General features: G+C 30.9%; 1 protein-coding gene across 1 annotated transcript in view; it reads right to left on the bottom strand.

Moving 5' to 3' along the window:
- The window catches only part of LOC143222319 (proto-oncogene tyrosine-protein kinase ROS-like), a 71,248-nt gene that overhangs the window by 36,107 nt on the left and 12,973 nt on the right, over positions 1–22,168 (bottom strand). Inside the window, exons 4-13 of the mRNA XM_076448685.1 lie at positions 21,320–21,445; positions 19,817–19,992; positions 18,931–19,120; positions 17,679–17,835; positions 13,874–14,040; positions 11,592–11,767; positions 11,173–11,311; positions 7,818–8,050; positions 6,779–7,048; positions 1,630–1,817 (exon numbers count right to left, since the gene is read on the bottom strand). Of these exons, the coding sequence (XP_076304800.1) occupies positions 1,630–1,817; positions 6,779–7,048; positions 7,818–8,050; positions 11,173–11,311; positions 11,592–11,767; positions 13,874–14,040; positions 17,679–17,835; positions 18,931–19,120; positions 19,817–19,992; positions 21,320–21,445 (1,822 nt within the window). The remainder of the gene's footprint in view (positions 1–1,629; positions 1,818–6,778; positions 7,049–7,817; positions 8,051–11,172; positions 11,312–11,591; positions 11,768–13,873; positions 14,041–17,678; positions 17,836–18,930; positions 19,121–19,816; positions 19,993–21,319; positions 21,446–22,168) is intronic.

The following is a 22,168-nucleotide window of genomic DNA, read 5'->3' as shown; positions in this document are numbered from 1 at the left end:
TTTAAAGTGTCACCCAATGTAGTAAATTAATGTAATTCTAGCTTTATTCCCTTCCATTTAGAAAGTGTTCCAGACTGTCTAGATATATAACATGTGTATGATTTTTTACCTTCTCATTTTATAAGTTGAAATATGTACAACAAAGATAAAAATTAGGTCAGACATTGATACTTGTGTAACGATATGTATAACATTAAAAATGCTGAAAAGAGTCTGTACTTTTAAGATAAGACCCATGTTTTTTCAGAATGTTTGTGCAAAAACAAAAATATTGTATATTCTCAAAGGAAGGCAGATAGTCAACAACATCCATTATAAATTATTGGACTACTGCTGATTGTATAATTCTTAGTGTGCACACAGAACACCAAAGTGTAAAGCTGACCATCAGGATATGATTACCACTCTTATAGTGCATTGTGGCCCCAAAGGACAGTGTACATTTTCTGGTCATGAACAATGAATGCTTTGATTCACAATGAACCAAACTAAACATTAGACAACACCGAGTCCTTGTAGTTTATGATATCAGCTTAAATAACAGAAAGAAGAAAATTTCGTCAAAGAACTATCATCACACACATTATCATTTTTAACAAGTACTGAAAAACTGTTAAAACAAATACTTCACAGTAAAAATGCCACATAAGATTACAATTCACAACCCATAATGGTTAGTCTTCATAAGGAAAAATAAACTTTCAGTTTTGAACCCCTCATTGTACCTCCCCCCCTAATAAAAAGCTTTATTGGCTTTGACAAAAATACTTTTAAATACTTAAAAGAACTGTAATGATATTATTAAGCACAATATTTTTCATTTCATTATTTATGGGTATAACAAATAACATTAATGCACTACAACTAAAATCTATAATCCTGGTAAAACATAAGTTAGTTACTGCATAAGTTTAAGTTCTTCTTTAATAACACTGCATGAAACCTGATATTATAATTCCACAAACAGTCTAAACATTTAAAAATTCCCATTGAATCAACAACTATGGTAGACTAAAACATGAGCTTTGATCCTCAATTACCAGAAGACAGACTATAAAGTATTTGATTATAGTAACAGCAGTTTAAATGGTATATTTATCTTATTTTTTTTTAAGTTTGCTTATCACAGAATAGTAAACAATTCATTTCTGACAAATATTCATGGAACAACAAATAAAACTGTTTTAATTGCCATAAAGTTATGAAATAAATCCTTAATTTTTCTTTCTCTTAATGAGCATTTTATGAAGTTACATAAATCAATAACAAAAGCTGACCCCATGAAAAAAACAAAAGTAATACACAGTGTCAATGGTCAATGACAGTGATGTGTCATGTATTTTAATATATATATACATATTTCAACAAGTTACTATTTCAATTAGAATTTTATGATTTTAGTGTCATGGGAAACAACATATCTGTATGACATAAAACCTTGTACAGCATCATTTTTTTGTACTAAGGTATAATAGTGATGAAACCATGACGGGATTACAATAATGAAATCAGACTGGCTTTTCAGCACTGTCTTAAGTACAAAGTACAGAAAGAAGGTGATAGATGCTAAAGGAAATTATGTAATGACTGACAGAATAAAAATATATACATATATCTATATCCTCAGACCTTGAGAATGGATTCACTTCTATAGCTCCAATCATTGAAGTACTGTTGATTACTGGTTCAGGACTTTGCTCAGGAAAAAGAAACATTCTCCATATGGTACTCTGCAGGTGTCTATTTTCTGACCAATATATACATCTTCCTAGCCAGTCTATGGCAATGTTATTACTTTGTTGTGGTAACTTGTACACCTACATTCAAATTAAAGCAACATTAGTTAACACATGCTATTATTAAAACACAGAATGATGAAAATGGTTGTTTCTATATAGTTATTCAGTTACAAAAATATTAGCAGCAATGTCAAAAAATAGCATCTCAAAGACTGTATTTACTGCATGAGGATTATAAGCCTAGAAGTAAGTACACTATAGAAAAAAGGCTAGAGAAGTAGACATGTGAAGACTTTCACAAAATTTTCAAATAAAGATTATACATAATGTTACAATACCTTTGTAAAAAAAAAACATAGACTATCATAAACAATGACAGTTCAATAGGGTACAGAGAATTAAAAGTATCAATCAACAAGACATAAATTGTACTGTAACTATTATTACCTATACCCTTAGGCAGTTTTTAAGTTTCTATTTATTCTAAACATAGACTATCATAAACAATGACAGTTCAATAGGGTACAGAGAATTAAAAGTATCAATCAACAAGACATAAATTGTACTGTAACTATTATTACCTATACCCTTAGGCAGTTTTTAAGTTTCTATTTATTACATTACAGACTTAGCCTCAAGCTTTGAAGAAGCATCATTAGCTGAAAATCAAAACTTGGAGCTCATTACTCAGTAATTGATAAAGATGTTAAAAATAATAATGCATGCTAAGATTTCAAACAGATCAAACAAAGAAAACAATATGCATCTTTAAAGAAGATAAAAATACAAACTTTAAATAGCTATTAACTATTAATTTCTAAACGATTTTTAGGATTTGAGGTTCCTAGTTGTGATATACTACATGCTTCATATTAAGCCTCTTTTAAGCCTAATGATCAAATTATATCTAAACATATGCTGATAATTAAGTAGAGAACAACCTTTTCTGATAATTATTATGGTGAAACATTATGATTAAACATATTCTCTAAGAGTTAGGTAATCCTTTTTTTTGCAAAGTTTCTGAGCAGAATAAATTTTACAATGTAATATTTTAAAAAACATAATCCATATTTGGTGTATTTCTCTAAAACAAAGTTTATATAATGAACAATTTGCCCAGTGTTTAAGAAATGAAAAAGAATTATTAAATACAGCATAACCTTTTTCTCAATAACTATTGTGATGAAACATTACAATAAGACAAAGAATTTTCTTGAACAGTGCAGTAGTTCCATAGTTTAATTTAGTACACAACTACTTGGTTTTTGGAACAACTAGATATTCAAGGATCTAGTACGAGGGAGGACAAGTATAGTGAAAGAGAAAAGGCAAAGTGCTGAAGTCAAAATTAAAATACAACTACTTATAAGTAACAAAAAGGCTCATCAGATGGTGACTGGACAATTGAATTATAATATCAATGAAACTGAAATAAAATAAGCTGTCCTTATTTGCAGATAAACTGAAGATTGTACTTAAATAAATAAAAGAAAAACAAAACCTAATAGCAGAATAAAGAACATAACAAAGTGACATGACGATGGAACTTCATTAGCATTCACAATTCAATACAAAATGTCAGTGGTAAACAGCAGACTATTTCCATGATTACATGTTGCTACAAAAAGTAACAGTTATAAATGGATTTACCTTAAGCCTCAAGCAGACTTAGGATGTCCAAAGTTCAGTTTAGATACAAAAGATAAACTAAGGGAAAGAGATGCATGCTATTTACCTACAACTACACTATTTTTCACTAACTAAATGGAGGTTTATTGTATTAAAAGCATCTCATTCATAGTCTAGTCTTTATGTTGTAGGCCACTGCTAACATATGCTTGAGGTATCATTTGATTTTATACAAAATCCAAAATTACCTATCACTCAGTCAAACAGTACAAATTTTCAATACTTACCACTAGCCTTCCTTCTACTTCTACATATCCACATGTAATAAGCGATTATGCAGTACCTCTCCCAAAATAGATTTTTGTGATTAGTACTGACTTCTATTGATACAAATTTTCAATGCATACCACTAGCCTTCCAGCATTCACTTCTGCATATCCATGTAAATCATTGTGCAATAACTCTTCACTAATAGGAGCTTGTCACAACCCTTATTGTAACCAGTGTCCTTCCATACTTGCACTCATTAATCACTTCAAGATTGATCAAAAGACCTACACCATATTTTACCAGAAGTGGTGAAGCTGGGTAGGAAACGTAAGAGGGGGTAAGTATCTGTCAAAAATACATTTTCAGTTTAGAAGAATGTTTACTTCTGATACATCTTACCTCCTCTCACAAGACAATTAGAATCCTGCATTTAACTGGTGGAGGGCTGGTGAAAAAATTATCCCCCTTTAGGAAGCACTCAAAGAGAGACCATGAGGTGTGGAACCAGAAAAGAAAACAACACACCTCAATAAAAGACATCAACATATCTTATATTCTTTGTCCTTTTATGACTGTATTGTGAACATAAAAGGTGGAAAACATGAAGGAATCCCATAATATGTATTACAGATGAATGGGACTTGTGGGTGCCGAGTGGTTAGGGCACAACAGACTGGTAGTGGTAGTCTGACTTCATTCCACGCCTGGCAGTATCTGGAATTGTACATCAATTCTACGCTAGGCAGAGGATCACTAACCTCTTCACCTCAAAACAGAAATTGGTAGGGAAGACAAGCTGCCCTAACAAATTCCATCTCTACTTGTGCACACTTCCAACACAACCATTACCTGATCTGTCATGAGGAGACATTCACCAGATGATAGGAAGAAGAAAAGCCCTGGTGGGATGACATTTTTCATCCAAAACCTGGCAGCACTGGATATGGTTCTTGCAGATCACAGTAGGATGAAAATACCCTGCAGTACACAAGTGGGAATACATGTGCTGTGGCCTGTTACAAATAACATCAGATATACCAGAAACCAACACCCAGCAGACAGTAGGACCACAAACCTGGTGTCCATCTCCAGTCCAAAACCTGGCAGCATTGGGCATTTTTCACTCAAACCATAACAGAAAGAGGATACTGGGCAAAACATAAGTGAAGACTTACTTAGCTGGACATCCCCAATCAAAACCTGACCCTCTCCAGAAACAGCATCCAGAAGATGGTAGGTAGGAGGAACACTTAATCCTGAGGAGTAAACTGCAATATATATATATTTGTGACATACTGAAGTGATTTAACTACAACTGCACATCAGGTCCATGATAAGAAGGCCATGATTCTAGTCATAACCACACTATCTCCAACCAACATCAGACTCATCAGAAACGTACACATGAAGGATGGTAGTAAGGAGAAATGCCAAAATAGAAAAAAGTAATCTATCAGATATATATATACATCTTAATATAGCTTAGTGTTATAACCAAAACCTAACAGAACCTAGAACTGTACATCAGGTTCACAGTAGGAAGTACTATACCTCAATGACATCCACAGAATATCATAGCCCTACTCTCGGCTCAGTGAACAAGCCTCCATGGTCCACTGACTCAGTGAGTAGGAACTGTCAAGCAGCAAGTACTCCCATACTCCACTAGAAGAAAGAAGGTGAAAACCTGTTGAAGACTGAAAGACCATATCATCAGAAGGAGTGCAATGGGTGAAAATGATGCCCTATTTTGAAAAGCAGAGTTATCACACTCACAAGTTGATCAACCAACACTTGGTAGCACTTGGAATTGTATGTCAGGTTCACAATACGAAGAGTCTCAATACCCCTCAGAGTGTCAGAGATGAACAGCAATCTATCTGCTTTACTCATGCTTATCTATGAGAGTATGGTCAGGAATAAACATATTATGAAGTAAAAGACCATTAAAGAGAATTACTAGCAGTCTTATAGAATACCCCATCTCTGCAGTGCGTGCAACTAACTCATGCAACATAATTATTTCAAGCTATCTTGTAAAAAACAGGTAAGATATTGCATCAGAAATAGTGTTTTCTTTAAACATTGAGTAACCTTCAAATTTGTACAATAACCTCAAATTTCAAAATGTCTCTGTGTACCTGAGGAAAGATATGCTAGTTTTTTTTTTAAATAGCTCTTACAAATCCTATCATTTTAATATTTGTGAAAATATTATATTGAAAATATAATAAGGTGTGATATATAAATAAGAATAAGCAATACAAATCAAAACAAAATAACACCAGAAAGTTTAGCACTTGGATGGGTTAGAAAGAGAATGAAAGAAATGTTTTGCTTGAAAGTAAAAGGGATAAACAAGGACAAAAAGAGGTATCAATTAATCTATAGAAATACAAACACTTTTAAAATAACTGAAATATTATGTATAGAAAAAATTATACAGAAAGCTTGACACCTCAAAACTTCTATATGTTTCACTCTTACAATAAAATACATTCATTCCTGTGCAACAAAGAAATGATTATTTGTTATTTGTTGAATTTTGTGTAAAGATAGTTGAGGGTTATCTGTAATTACAGTAATGAGGTGTGATCTACAGAACATTAGGGACACAGACTGTCATGATAGTGAGCATGCTCATCCCCTCAGGTCCTTAGCTTGACTTGCTTGTAACAGGGACATGCTTATCCCATAAAGCAAACGTTATTACTACTCCTTTTAGTTAAATAACATAGTAAAAAATGGCAGTTTTAAAATAAAAGCATGTACATCATCTAAGCTACTACTACACAACATTTCTAAATCTTATGCACTTTAATTCTTACAGCAAATGAATGGTGTTGTGTTTTTTGAAGTTGAGATTTTCCCATTTTCAAAGGCAATTTGTTTTATCAGAACTTTCAGTTAATAATGAATGGTCACACATTAATTGCAAGAAAACAATAACCTCTATATGATATTATGTTTGCAGAAAAACAACAACAAACTTTTTACATCAAATATACATGCAGGCCTGAAAACATAATTATTTTAGCCAAAAAAAACAACAACAGGTATTTTGAGAAAATGATATTTTCAACAGAATGATGGCATTTCAGACCTTTATTTCATCGTTAAATAAGTAAAATAATTACCAATGATGTCTTGTTCTGATGAATCGCTGTCATCATCAAAGATCCATTTTCCTCAATCCAATAAATAGAATTATCTAACCCAAGATATGCCACATCCACAGGCTGAGATACCTTGTTAGACAAATGCACTTCTTTACGGTTATCCACATCCATTAGTTTGATACTGTTCTCACCAGCTAATAATAATTGTGGCACAGGAGTTTCCTCTGACTTTGTATACTGAATTATCTCACTCATTGGACCTTCTCCTGCAGTTGTTCTTGCAGATAACTGATTCAGTTTAAAAATAAAAGTTATTATTTTTAATGATGAGGTAGAAATAATGAAAAATAAAATATGCCTCTTTCCAATAATTCCAAGAACAACATTTTAAAGAAATAAGTACATCATAAATGTAGAGATAAGAATTCTACAAAATTAGAATTTTCCTTTAAAATATTCTACAAAAAAAATAAATTTTGTGCAAAAACACCATTCACTCTACCTTAAATCTAACAACTCTCTATCAAATTTAATAACAGGATTTTGCCTGATAGAAAATAAGTGCTAAATAAAGCTTTGTTCTAAATCTTGCTTCATAAAAATAAATATGGCAATGAATATGTTAATTTTTTTATCTTCCAAATCAAAAGAGTTTTATATTTTATGATCCTTTTATTAGTTATTAATTTTACCTTTAAAAAAAAAGAAATTGAAACAAAATGCTTAGATGTTTAAACTTTTATGTTTATCTAATCCACAGTGATAAGGTATTGTTTACATACATTTCATGCCATCTAAAACTCACACATATAATATTTTACAGCTACTTTAACTAAGATTTACACTCATTAAGATACTCATATATATTTATCATGCTGCCTCCAAGTGGCAAAGCAGTATGTCTGCAGACTCACACTGCTAAAAACTGGGTTTCGATACCCATGGTAAGCAAAGCACAGATAGTCCATTGTGTAGCTTTATCTTAATTCTAAACCAAAAACAACAATTTATTATGGTTCTCAATAAAGTAGTAAGTTTGTAAGTAAACCTCCCTCACTTTGAAAAAACATGTATCATTTGGGTTCAGTGGTGTTGTGTTGAAGTACAATTGGTTTCCTGGAACTTGAATGCATGGAGTCAGGTGTTGTATACAGATTGTGTATATTTGAACAATTCCATTACTTTTCTCAGGAGGATCCCAACGAAACTCAATTTCTATGGAACGTCTGTCATCAAATGGATTGGAATGATGAGTTACAAAGACTCTTGGGTGTCGAGGCGCAGATGGTACTATAAGATAAAATGGTAAAATTTAATAAATGTATTTGTCAGGGTTCAGGTAGAAATTATAACTGACTTTATAATTATGAAAAATTTTGATTCTATTAGGGTGTACATTCAAAACATTCAGTACTGGATTTCAGAGACACCACTGTTATGGTTTACACATTTATATAATATTTAATAAATTAGATAATGCAATAATAAAACTTTTAACTATATGGTTTAAGTAATCCTATCAAACAAATATTCTTGAAATCAAGAGAGAAATATCAGTAAAGCAACAGGTTGTAGGAAAATTGTTTTATGTACTGGGTTTCTTAAACACAAACAAATTTAACACACACTGTATTTAACAATAAAATAAAATGATAAGTAATATGATTTTATAAACAATAGCATATTTTTATGACAGTAAAAGCAATTTAAAGTTTAAAAATGATTTTTTAGTTTTTTTTGTAACCCCAGAGTTATAGATGCAGGCTCATATTAGTCCAAGAGCTGACAAAAAATTTAATTAGATCAAGTAGTTTCAAAAGGCTTGAACATTAATTATTGTACAAAAATGTATGAGGTTTTCAAGAATGTGATTCTTCTACCCCACAATCTAGCAGTTTTGCTACTAGAGAGAGGAAACAGTGTTAAGATATCATGAAAATTTAACCTCAGAACTCCTACCTTAGTTTTTTACCATAAGCACACCTTACAGCTTTGGCAATATAATCACAGGTGTTATAATTTTGTCTATGATCAACCTGTATGTCCTAAAAATCACTTCTTTTTTCAAAAATAATTATTTTCAGTTACAACTAAATATTATTTCAACCAATTTTATATATTTTACTAACTTGCACTTAAACTGCACACACACATATATTTATATTGTTCTTCATTCATAAAAAACATTGTTTTATTACATTTAGGTACTAAAATAAATAATAACTGAAAAGCTCAAGTGAATAATATTCAAATGAGATAATATATTTTTGAGGTACATATTTTTGTAATGTTTGGACCAATAATTAGAAGTTATAAATACTTTGAAAAGTGAAAAAATGTAAAAACGACTATGTAAGAGGTTGTTATCAAAAATCCAAAGTCAAAAAAGGATATCTTAAAAACCTTAGGAGTTTGAGAATAAAATAAAATATTTGTACAACAATTATGTGAAGCTCCAAGTCTGTTTTGTTATAAAATATGAGAACATTTTATTTCAATAACTGTTTAATATATTCAACTGGAAACACGTGATATGCTGAATTTGGCAAAGTAATCAGCTACTCATTTCTAACTGACAAGCAGAATTATACTGTATAAAACAATGTCTAAAGAACAGTAGTGTAGGAGGGCATTGGTTTATGTGAGAAAACAAGACACAGGTGAGTAACTGTGAAAGTTTGACAGTCAACTGTCAAAAGTAAAGGAAGTAGTAATCATAAGAAAGGCAGCTTTGAAGTCTTTTAAATATTGTTCAAGATTTCATAAGGGCAATCAATGGTATCAGATGAAACATTTCAGTACCACTCAAGTTGTTACAAGAACTTCATAGCTTCAAGCTTCTTTAAAAGTATGTTTAACAAAGAGAATTTGAATGTTTTGCTCTGCTCTCAACAACACTCTAAAATAAATGTCAAATGTGGTTTTCATGTGTATACAATTTTGTGGTATGTTACTGAAAAGAGTGAAAGATGGAGTGACAAAAATTTATGTAAGACTGTGCGAGCTTTGAGGCTGAAAAAACAACAGACGAGCTGTTGGAAGATCATGTGCTATTCATCAAAGTAGTAAATACTAATTTTACTGCAAAATAGATGCAATATAATCAAACATGCAGAAACCAGTATATGAATATGTCTGAAAAGTTTATCAAAGATAGTAGGAAACTCCAGGCTCTAATAAATCAGAGGGAGTGGATGTTAGGTATATATGTCAAAAAGCATTCACACAGGTTTCTGAATATATCATTCTACACATTTTCAATGAAAGCTCACAGGATTGCTAGACTCAACTCAGAGTAGATAAGTTCTCAATTTTGTGATGACGAGAAAACCCACTTGTAGAAAAAATTATATATTTAAAAATGGCTGGTATGGGTAGAGAAATCACTAATAGAGGAGCAAACAACGTTTCAACATTCTTCGGTCATTGTCAAGTTCATAAAGAAAAAAAGTCTACTGACCAGTCAGAAACGTTGTTCGCTCCTCTATTAGTGCTTTCTCTACCCCTACCAGTCATTTTTAAATATATAAAGTTCTCAATTTGACTGAGATGAATCCAGTATCCATACTGTCCAGATGCTGAAATACAACCTACAAAATTATTTCACATACAAAACATATACATCCAAGCTGTTAAACAAGCATAAGAGAGTCATATTCTCAAGCTCATTTCTGTATATTATTTCAGTAAGTAATATTGAAAAAAGTTGAGTGACTTACTCATGTCTCATAATTTCTTCCCCTTTAGAAGAATGAGATGGCATTAGATGATAAAATAGTTAGCATATTCAAAAATGTATATATTTATTTGGTATTAAAAGTATATTTTAATAGCTTCCTATCTATATCGTATAAATATATTCATCATTGAAATGCTAAGATTGTAATCACTTCAATGCCCCTTAGTAGAAATCTTGGAAAGTTAAGTTTATAACAATCACATTTTCAAATATCCCAAGCATTTTCTCATAAGAACCAACATTCAAACCTTTTGGCTTTCTTGGATTAAATTAAACAACTATTCTCTCTCAACTTAATAAATAAGAGTCACACACAAAAAAATTTAAAATACCATTAATACTGAAATTAATCTTAATATGTGAAACCATTCATTTTCTATTTTACAAAGAAAATGCATAATTTCACTGAATTATTTTGTTCAGTTTTTATTATAAAAACTAAGTATTGTAACACGCAAAAGCATAAAATTACTTATGCAGACTCACTATATGAACTCCATCAGTAATGGATGTTACAAAAAATAGGTATATAATTTGAAGGTTAAACAAATTTATAAATATATCAAAGATGTGTGTAAAGGTCTTCAAAACCAATTAGATAAAAACAGATGCACTATGGTCATTATCAGATTAAACACTCTTCACCATCTTATAATACAAGTACAAAACTAACCTGACATAGGAGTGTGGAGATTAGAGAGGGTTTGGTGAGAGTAAGACCAGTATGTAAAAGGTCGAATAGCCACTCTTATTGAAGAATAAGCAGGAAGGGTCCTCATTGAAGCAGAACTTACGTATGGCTTTTTTGTATACTGTAACAAATGTAAATATTACTTTCTGGATTAACAATGAAATAAGCTGAACCAAATAAATGAATACATCTTATTAAGTTTCTGTTTAGTTTGATTATAGACAAGAAGGAAAAACATTAACTAATTCAGTATGACAAAATAAAACAGACAATGCATACAATATAATAAGATAGCAAATTATCATGACAATAAGACTTGTAGACAAACTTTGAAATATTTTGAAAATTTTATAAACAGCATTAAAATTTCAGATGTTAGTTAACACATTTTATCAACTTACCAGAACATATGGCTCCAGCCCATCATCTATTTTCACCTTATAAAATACTTGACCATAATTTACCCTTTTAGAACTAGGCCAAGATATTGTAAAGTTATCCCATTTACCAGTGAGAAGGATATCATTTTCAGGAATTACTTCTGGAATCACATTTATATTTTTGGAGTTTATCTCATCTGCAATTAAAAAAAACAATTAATTAATTAGTTAAATATGTTTTGTAAGCATCTATATCAAGAAAAAGTCCTTCTGGGAATGATGAATGGAAAATTTTAACTATCTTTATACTTTTATGCAAAATTAAGTTTGATGAGGATGTTCTGGCTTAAACAGTATTTTTAATCCTGGGTAAATCAATTAAATAATTTTTGTTTTGTTTACATATAACACTTATATTTAACATTTTTTAAAATTTATTTTAACGACAACAAAATCCTATACACTCTGACGTTATTTCATATTATTCTGACTATTACTCTAATTGCAGATGAACATATATGTCATACAGATATCTGTCATTAACAGTTTACAGACAATCTAACAGATAGGGGAGTAAAGTACACAAAAATACAAGTCAAAGGAATAAAAATAGAAATACAATTATCTGTACTCTAACAAACATAAATCAACTTCAACACACTACCTGAATTTTTCTAATACTTTCAATACCAGAAGGAATATGTCTAAATATCTAAATAACTGAAATCCATTCAGGATTCAAACCCAGGATTCCAGAGTTGATTTAGGTGGTATAAAGCCCAGCGGCCCTATATTAATGTAGGAACATTTCAATAAAATGTATAAATAGTCCTCCCTTAAGTTAAAGGATAGTTTTCACACTGAAGAAATGGGTTTGAATGGCACATAAAAAGGTCAAACAGCCAACTTGGTAGCTTTGTACTAAGATAAAAAACAACAACAAATACATAAATAACAATGAACTTTTTATCTAATGTACACTCTTTCTTGAATTTCTCAAAAAGTAGCAAAAAATAATGTATCAACAATATGTAGTAGTATACAATTAACATAAAGAAATTAATATTTTATCAGTAGCATGTACTATTAAACCTACAGTGCAATTTCAACATTTCAAAATATTTCTTTAATTCCTCAGCTTTTTGGAATCTTATAAAATTTGTCTTCTTGTTTTAACAAACTGGCAAAGTTGAAAGAATTTATCTGGAGAAAATATGTTCTAGGTCATCATTGATAGTAAATACACTTGGCTTTATATGAAACTTCCTTTACCAGTATAGCATATATATATGTCACTTATGTTCTTCATCTTACCATTAATATTTTCCTGAAAAACAGACTCGTGTTTAAGTATAACATGTTCATTTTTCCTTGCTGAAGGAGTAAAATCACTTAGACTCTTTAATGGTACATTTTAAGCAAATTGTTGATAAATTTGGTCATTCACGTTTGTTTATTCAACTAGATCAGAACTACGAAGTATTGAACTATCACAGTCATGAGGACCTACACTACTAGATATTGTTGTGGTCTCATCTGTCACAACTGATCTGACACAGACTCCTTCTAAGAAAGGAGAAATTCTATCCTTTGACTGTAACTGTAGAAGTAAAGATGAATTCATCTGTGGCTTTTTCTGCAAAACAGCATTATGCATCTTTTGTGCTTGAAGAAGTTGTTTCTCATGGCCACTTACATACTTTCTCTCAATAACTTGATGACAGCCAGATGTAGATACAAATACAATAGTATGTATTCCACACAATTTACATTAACTGTTTAATTTCTTTTGATGGACTTATTACAATAATTTTTTAAAGTACAAAGCTATATTAATAGTTCTTGAATAACATTGTTTCTATTAAATCAAACCAATAACCTTCTAATTTCTAGTCAACAATTATGTATTTCAATACAGAATTGATTGCAAAGAGTAAGTTATTTGATTTTGAAGCACAGCAGGCAATGTAATAATGTTTCTAGGGTTGCTTGAGACCACTCAACAATTTTCTGAACTTACCATCAAAGTAATATAATTTGTGCTTGAGAAAACTTCCTAAATTTAGGCAAACTGAGAACTTATAGCAGCAATTAAAGGGGGATAAATTTACTTTTTGACATCTAATAATGGAAACAACTAGAGATGGAGAATTTTCTCATCAGTTAAAACAGTCAAGTGTTGGTATTTAAATAAATCACACAACTTATCTTCAGAAACCTAGAACTAAGAATCACAGAATTTGTACCCAGAATTTGCCTTTCAATAGTAGAAGCAATAAAGTTTTTAACTAAAGTTTAAATACCTGGATATGGTTGAAGAGACTGATGAACAACAGCCAAACTCTGAATACCATACAACCCAAGACCACTCATCCTTGCAACATTTTGTCCTTCTGTGTCACTAAGCAAAGCTTGGTTTTCCTCTTGTACCCAAAATAGCCGATTACTAAAGTAATGAAGAGGGCCTTTTCTACAGATATTGAAAATTACAAAGATTTAATAAAACATCAAAGTAGTATGCTTCCAAACTTTCATTTTATTATAATATAAACATCTCATGTCTTGGCAAATGTTTAAATATATAATTTGTTGTTGGCACATTAAACAACCTGTAAGTGTAAAATATTACACACAAAGCTTCATGTGTTAACATTTCCCTTACTTAAAAATGTATTATCAATAATTACTTACCTATTCACACAGAATAGCTTGATCTCTCATATATACACCTATGAAATTTTCATGCCATTAGACTTGAGCAAACCCCCACCTAAAAACATGTGTTTAACATGTACTGCACTAGTGCATGGTAACAATCATGCAATAAGAGTCCTTCACCAACAGTATAATGACACAACTTCATTATACAGTAGTTCCCACTAAGAACTACATTCAAATTAGAATCTTAAATAAAGCAAGAAGAAAGTACACCAGAAGTGGGGAGAATGAATGGGAAGGTATGAGGAGGTTAGTATACATTAAAATACATTTTACTTACCAGAAAATGTTAACTTCTGAGACAATATCTCGAAAGTGTTGCAAAGATGGGTGGAATTTTTGCATGACCAACTAAGCACCTATGCATAAGTGGTCAGCAAGCCAAGAAGTGTTATGCATTTAAGGTGTGATAAAACCATTTGGTGTGTATCTGACATTAACTGGATGGACAGAAATTGGGGTGGAAGAACCCATCCTGCTGAAGGAGAAGAGCCCACAAGCTGATTGAGGGGCGATCTGCACTACCAAGACAGTGTTGCCACTTCCCATAAATTGCACTGTACACAGACAGTGAGGAACTCTCCCATGGTAAGCGTCAAAGCTATGCTATGGTTTACTTGAAGAAAGAGGGAATGTGAGTTGGGGAGATCTACAAAAGTGGTTGAATTCTTATCAGATGCTTGCTAGAAAGATCTTTTACTGGAAACAGTGTAACGGGTGACCACACAACCCTATTTTTAAAACCTTGCAAGTGTGAAAGAGAGAAATAGGCATGATTTAATAATTAAGTAATTTTAATACCATAGGGAAACCTCTAGTGGTCTTGCAGAACACACTACCTCAACAGTAGGTACTAGCAGAGTGACTGCAACTGATCCCCAAATGAATCAATTGAATCCCAATATCCAGAGAGGGAAGAAAATACTAACCTAACTCTTTGTCACTGAGAAGAGCAAAAGAAGAAGAATAGGGAGTGAAACATAACATACCTGATTGATTAAGGTTACATATGAGAAAGGAGGCCTTGGCAACTGCTCTGAAACTCAACTCAGCTGGGAAGTATAGGCAAGAGGAAACAAACTTTCCAAATCCTCATTGTCATGTGTAGACAAACCCTCACATGGTAAGAAAAAACAATCAGCAGGTGATTCAGAAGAATGAGAAGATGGCATAAAAGCAGTCAACTCCCTATAAACTAAAGTTGTTACTTCTTGAGATACAAAGTTTGTTCAGATGCCTTTGAAGTAGCATGTAAACCAGCTGTAGTAGATGCCACATGGAATTGCAAGTGCAATACAAATGGAGACGACTAGGGAAAAGATTTCAAAAGAAGTACTGAAATCAGAAAAATTATAAAAGCAAAAAAATATATATTCAAAGACAAAAAGCTGTAAACTTGAGCATGTAAGTGAAAAAAATATCATTCTAAAAACATGAGCAAAAACACACCCAAACAGTAAAACTCCCAATCAAAAAATGATTTGGGGTTGCACAGAAGAGAAGGTGCTAATGACAATAGGAGTTGTGTCACACTCCAGATGGTGGAGGGTTGCTGCATGATCATTTGTGTGACAGCATGCAGAGGTCTGAAGTAAATACATGTGAAGGTTGGTGGGAGTATCAAAGCCAGAGACAAGCACAAATTTATGGAAATAATACATGAAATTGGAATCAGTCTTCCAATGCCCTTAAACATTATTCAAATGTTTTGTGAAAGTACCTTTAAACTTTTACGTAATGTATGAGCATCAGATATAAGTATTTTTGTACTACTAAAAATTTCAAAGAAGTTAAATAATAATCAATATAAATACCAAATTACAAGCTAATCTTACATAACAAGGATTTAAATGTTTGAAACTAGATTTGTGCACAATAAGTGTAACATGATTTGTCACATTTAACAAAGTTTTCTGCAGTTCTCAGTCGTAAAATTACATATCATTTAAATCTATGGGGTATTTTTAGTATTCAGGATATAGTTATGTCTTTTTAAGCTTTTTGACTTTAATTTAAACAGCTTTTTCTCAGTTTTTATTGATGCTCATGAATTTAACCACATAAAATAAAGACATTTTATTTTTTTTATAATTTTTACTTACAAAAGATGCATGTAAAAGGATAGGGTAAAAACAGTAGACACAAAATATAAAATGAGTAAACAACACACAGTGAAAGAGAGAGGCTTACTCTATCTCTTACACGAAGGAAAAAAAACAACAGTGGTAAAATGTAACTATATATATATATATAAAACTATAATAATAAAAAAAGCCTGTCTGTGTATATGCATGTGACAGCCACAGCTCCAAGAAGAAAAAACCTAGAAACTTGAAACTTTGCATAAATACTAAGGGGATTCTGAGGGTGTGCACTTGGGTATTATGTTTTAGATTTGACTTTAAAAACCTTTGGCCAATCTATTTGCTCTATAGTTCTGTTCTATACCCATTAAACCCCATAATTCTACTTCATGAAAGTCTATACAAAAGTATCATTCTCACTTACTGAATGAACAATATGTGGAGAAGATTTCTGCCAAATGTTATTTTTCAACACAAATGTGGGAAAAAAAATACAAATCTGAGAGTTAAATAAAAGTTGAACTAAGTTTGGGAAATAGCAACAAACAACAGGAAAAAAAACGGAATCAGGGAATATTTGATGATATGGAGAATAAATAGAATTCAAATAAAAACAAATGAAACTGTGAGTGTGGATATTCAATAAGGCTGTATCATTTGTTACCAATAATACTTCTTTCTCAAAGTCAAAAATCAATATCATGGATCTTCCATTTTTTTTTCTATGAAAAAACAATAAGCTATTATTAGACTTTAAAAACAGGATTATAAAAGGAATTAACTGAGCTCTGTTTGAATTTTTCTTTACAAATTTGAGTATACATTAAAAACTTGTTTAGGTATAGGTTTAAAAATAATAATTATGTTAATTTTCATAAACACTTAGCAGTTTTTCATTTTCTAAAGAAGATGTAGGGTTCTTTAAATAAACAAAACTTTATGCTGTATAGCTTAATACTAAGATTAAAAGTGAGAATTATATTTTTCAGATATTAGACCACTTGTATTTCATTCAAATATTCTATAGAATACAAAAATATTTTTGATGCATTACTCTATTTTTCATTAAAAATTGCTCAAAAAATAGTTAGTTATACTCCAGCCTAGATAAGCAGTTTTTATTGTTTCTACATAACATAAACTACATTTCTGGATTTGTAGAGGAGTCTTATAATAACGTTTTCGGTTTATCATTTAGGAATTAATTGTTCCAAACAGAAAGCAGTTACTACACGTTCAAATTTTCTTCAAGTTTAGAGTAATAACTATCGGAAACTTTATCTTTAAAATATCTGTATGAACTTACATTTCATCTTCCAGCAATTTTCCAACAAAAGTAACTGTATTTAAATTATAAATTTTTTCTTCAGTAAGGAGGGAAGCACTGTATAACATTGAGCCATCATAGCAACGTACCATCCAGTACACCTTGTTAGAGTCAAAGTTCAGAGTTATTCCCATAACTGTAAAGAAGACTTAAATTAAGTCTATATGCATGAATTTTCCAAACACATACTTAACTTTTATTAAACTTCTCATTTAGTATTGGTTAAAAAGTCAGTTGAACATCTTTTTAAATATATTTAAATAGTTATTAGCTGTAGTGATCAACAACTAATTTCACAGCTATTACACAGGTGCAAAAAAATGTAATAACTGTAATAAATCTTATGCCACATAAAGTTAAAATGAAAGAATTAAAATAATCATATATACATTATGAGTAGCAAACTGGACATCTGCATCCTGCAAATTTATTACATATTTGTTGATTTAATGTATTATAAATAATATGAAACAAAGCAGCAGAGGTACACTTAATTAGTAAAGATAAAACTAAACTTGGTTGTAGAAAATGTATATATATATATATGTATATAACATTTCTTTCAGTCTGAAAGTTCCTAAGTCTTCAATAGAGCATAGAACCATGAAACTCTTGAAATATATGAATTTCATACTAAGGAAGATAATTTATAGAACTTTGTAACAAAAGTGCTATTGATGAACAATTATCATTTAAATGAAACCCACAGAGAAATGTTTTGTACAAGTCATCACCTTTCACAACAATTTACTATAGGCTTTACACTTTACATGATATTTGTAGACAACAGCGGTGTCACAAGGAAACAAGAACATAAAGAGGCATAATGTGATGAGTAGAGGAAATAATTTCTTGTGTAAATCATTAGGTAACAAACTCTACTTCAATTCTCAACTTAATGTTGCACTTATGGTTATCATATAGTTAATGCAGCCAGAAGAGTTATTCATATGTTTAGTGACAATAAGTCTTAGTTTAATTACTACTGACTCTAGATCTTCATGTGAGGAATTATAACCAGAGCAACTTGAGGAAATAGGAGCAAGGCATCCCTAGTTGTAATTAGACTCATTTAAACATATGATGCATGAGGTACCATTCACATTTTATAGTAAGTCTTAACATTTGTTCCTGATTTTCTCTAAACTCTGGCAAATATCTTCTAACAAGCAGTTAAGAAATTGGAAGTTACAATTTTTATAGTTCCTTAAAAAAATCAACAAATTCTTACTTGTTTTTCCTGAAAAAAATCCAACTTGAAAATAAATCTGTTTGTCAAAACCGTTTAAGTATGAGCATTCAATGCTGTTTTGGGTTGCCCAGTAAAGTCGACCTTTAACAGAATCTACAGCAAGATACTTAGCCATAGTGAGCAACTTTAGCTGTTCAGGTTGTGAGCCATCCAGGTTAGCTCTGTAAATCTATAAAAATGGAAACATAGTTAACAAAGTAAGTACAGCATGACTTACTGTGAAATATTATGATATTCTCCCATTACTATGTTACTGTCAAAAAAAAAAAAACTGTTCACAAAATTTAAATTCTAATATATCACATTTTTTAAACAATAATTACTTTTTTTTTACAAAAATAGATCACAATCACACAAAAAACGTTTGACAGATTACTGCTACATTAAGTCTTCTTTGATAGCTGCAGAGAGAAAAACCAAGGTAGAGGAAGCATTTTGTGTCACCATCACTCAATATGATTTGTTAAACTTGACACTAACGAGTGTTTTTAGCTCTAGTTTTCAACAGCATCAATTATGAGTTGAAAGTTAAATATAAAATTGATTAATAAGAAAAATTCTCCCAAAACATTGTAAAACATTAAAATGTTATTTGACTATACTTGTAGCTTAAATATATATATATATACACACACACATTATGATCAGCTTTGGTCTGAGGTTCTTCATCAGGCAAAGATTAACAGTGAAACCAGGTAAAAGATTAAGATTAAGATTAAAACTGGTTACAAAGCATAGGTATGAGTGAAAACTTAAAGAACATTAGCAAGTACTGAAAAATGTTTGTCAGTAACCTGAGAAGAGCTCTATACAAACTGGACAATATTAGATTTCAATAGTAGCTCTAAAATATTTGTGTACTCACCAAGTTTTGTGCAGGGTTTGACCAGTACAGCTTTGGGGCAAGCCAATCCACAGACAGGCTTACAGCATTAGTTACATTAATGGGCTGAAGTGAGGACTGGTGAGGTGAAATACTGTATGTGAACAACTGACTGTTGTTGGTGGTTAAAAATACACGTTCTTTATACCAACTTATGCCTAATTTCAAAAGTAAAAATATATAACTGAATATTAGTACATGTTCTAAAACACCAGCTCATCTGTACAATCACATGCTAATAAATGTTCAAACACATCAACATATCATGTTAGTTCATCTATATCAATATAAGATAATGCTCCCAGAGGGTGGCATAGCAGTATGTCTACATACTTACAGTACCAGAAACCAGGTTTTGAAACGAGTGATGAACAGAGCAAAGATAACCTCTTGTACAAACAAACATAATATATATATATAAATATATAATTTTAATATTATGTAGAACACTGGAAAAAGAATAAAAAAACAATAACAAAACTGCAAAACAGACATGTATCTCCTGGGCATACACCATATTTAAGGAGTCTGCCTCATCTTATTTTTTTAACTAGATATATTTATTATCTCTTTTTGTCAGTTACAGGGTATAAATTTAAAATGCGTTTGGTGCTAAATTCTCATAACATTATGCCAATCTACTCTGAGATTATGCAAAAGATTGAAAAATTACAGGCCAGTGCCTTGATAATGAGCCTGCCTTCACCAATGTTAGTTAATAAGCATGTGGGAAGATTGAAGTAACAGATGTATTTTGCTTACACCATATTTAAATTTTGACTGCAAATATGTAATTGATATTATTATTATATTATTGTTACTTGCCTTATACTACATCTAAACATAAACAAATTTAGTAGCAACGAAGCAATACAGAAATACTCATGCCTAGATACAAGTCTTTAATAATGCTGACCAACAACAACTTAGAGACTAAGTTTTTTTATACTTTATGTTTAACATCATTGTTACAGTAAAGTGATAATATTGACCAGGAATTTGTATTTGAAGAAAAAGGATTCACAAAAATTAGTATGTTTACAATTCTATAGGAAATAAATTTCAGCATCCAATATGGGTTGAATAACTAAACACATTCTATCAGTTAAATCTTCTCTTTGTATTAACAACTCCTTTTTTACTTACTTTAGTTAAGAAAGGCTTAAAAACACCATTACTTTTCACAAATGATGTGTGTTACTTACAAAAGTAAAAGCCATTAAAAAAATTACTACTATACATCAATTGATTTATTTTAAAGTCCAGAAATGTAACACTAAAATCTTCTACTAACGTAGTCTGCATTAAGTGTAAAAGGTACTATCACCAGAAACTAATACTGTCATTACTGGCAGTTGTTTTTTCAGTTTATTATAACACACAATTGGTAAAAGTTTCAAAATACTCCTTTTATTTTTTATCATATTATAGAGATTAAACTTTTCTTTAGAAATAATTTCTTGTAAGCATATTTACTAAACCAACCTGTCACAGTGGAACCTTTAAGATGGATTTTATGAATTAAAGGTTGTACGTCATTGCCCATGATGTTAGATTTAAGTAGCCCTTCTTTGGCACTCCACAAGATGTATGGTGAAAACCCCTCTGGTTCTGTGAAAGAATCACATCAGACTGGTTACCATAATGGGTTCTTATTAACAATCAGATTAATTAAAAATTGAAGCCACTTCTGTTAACAGAGCGTTAAGTAACAGATAGTATTTTATGTTTCCCAGAACCGGCACAACATAATAACTGCAGCATCCCCATCTACAAACATGATTATACACAGTAAACTAAATAAACCCTCTTGCAACTAGATACATAGGTTTCACACTGAACCACGAGTAAATGTCAGAGAATATTATCAGCCTGAGGGGAGCTGCTGACAGTCCAAAGGTTCAAACAAGACTGTTAAAATTTACACTAAAATCTAAGTTACCATTATAAAATAAAGAAAGTCAGTTTAAGTGGTATGGACTTGTTTGATTGTTGTACTGCTTACATACTTGATAACCACTCTTTGCACTTAAATCATTAAAATTCTGAAGCACATAATTATAGAACAAAACAGTTTCTAAATACACAAGCTATAGATATCTTTATTTTTGCAAGCACAATACCAATTACTATAGCCACTATCTATTATGTTCTAATTTAATAAATGAGATAAATAAACTTGTAATTAGAAGTTGAGAAACATAAGTTATATTTCTTATCAATGCTTATCTGTACAAACATAGATATATATTTTAACATTTGCAACGTTCAGTTAGTTTTCTCTTAGACATATCTTTAATCTGTTACCTAAATTACCTTGTTCTTATTTTATGC

The sequence above is a fragment of the Tachypleus tridentatus genome, chromosome 8 (assembly GCF_004210375.1).
Source record: "Tachypleus tridentatus isolate NWPU-2018 chromosome 8, ASM421037v1, whole genome shotgun sequence".
NCBI lineage: Eukaryota > Metazoa > Arthropoda > Merostomata > Xiphosura > Limulidae > Tachypleus > Tachypleus tridentatus.
The sequence above is the reverse complement of the archived record's forward strand: the minus strand, read 5'-3'. Positions and strand labels throughout refer to the sequence as shown.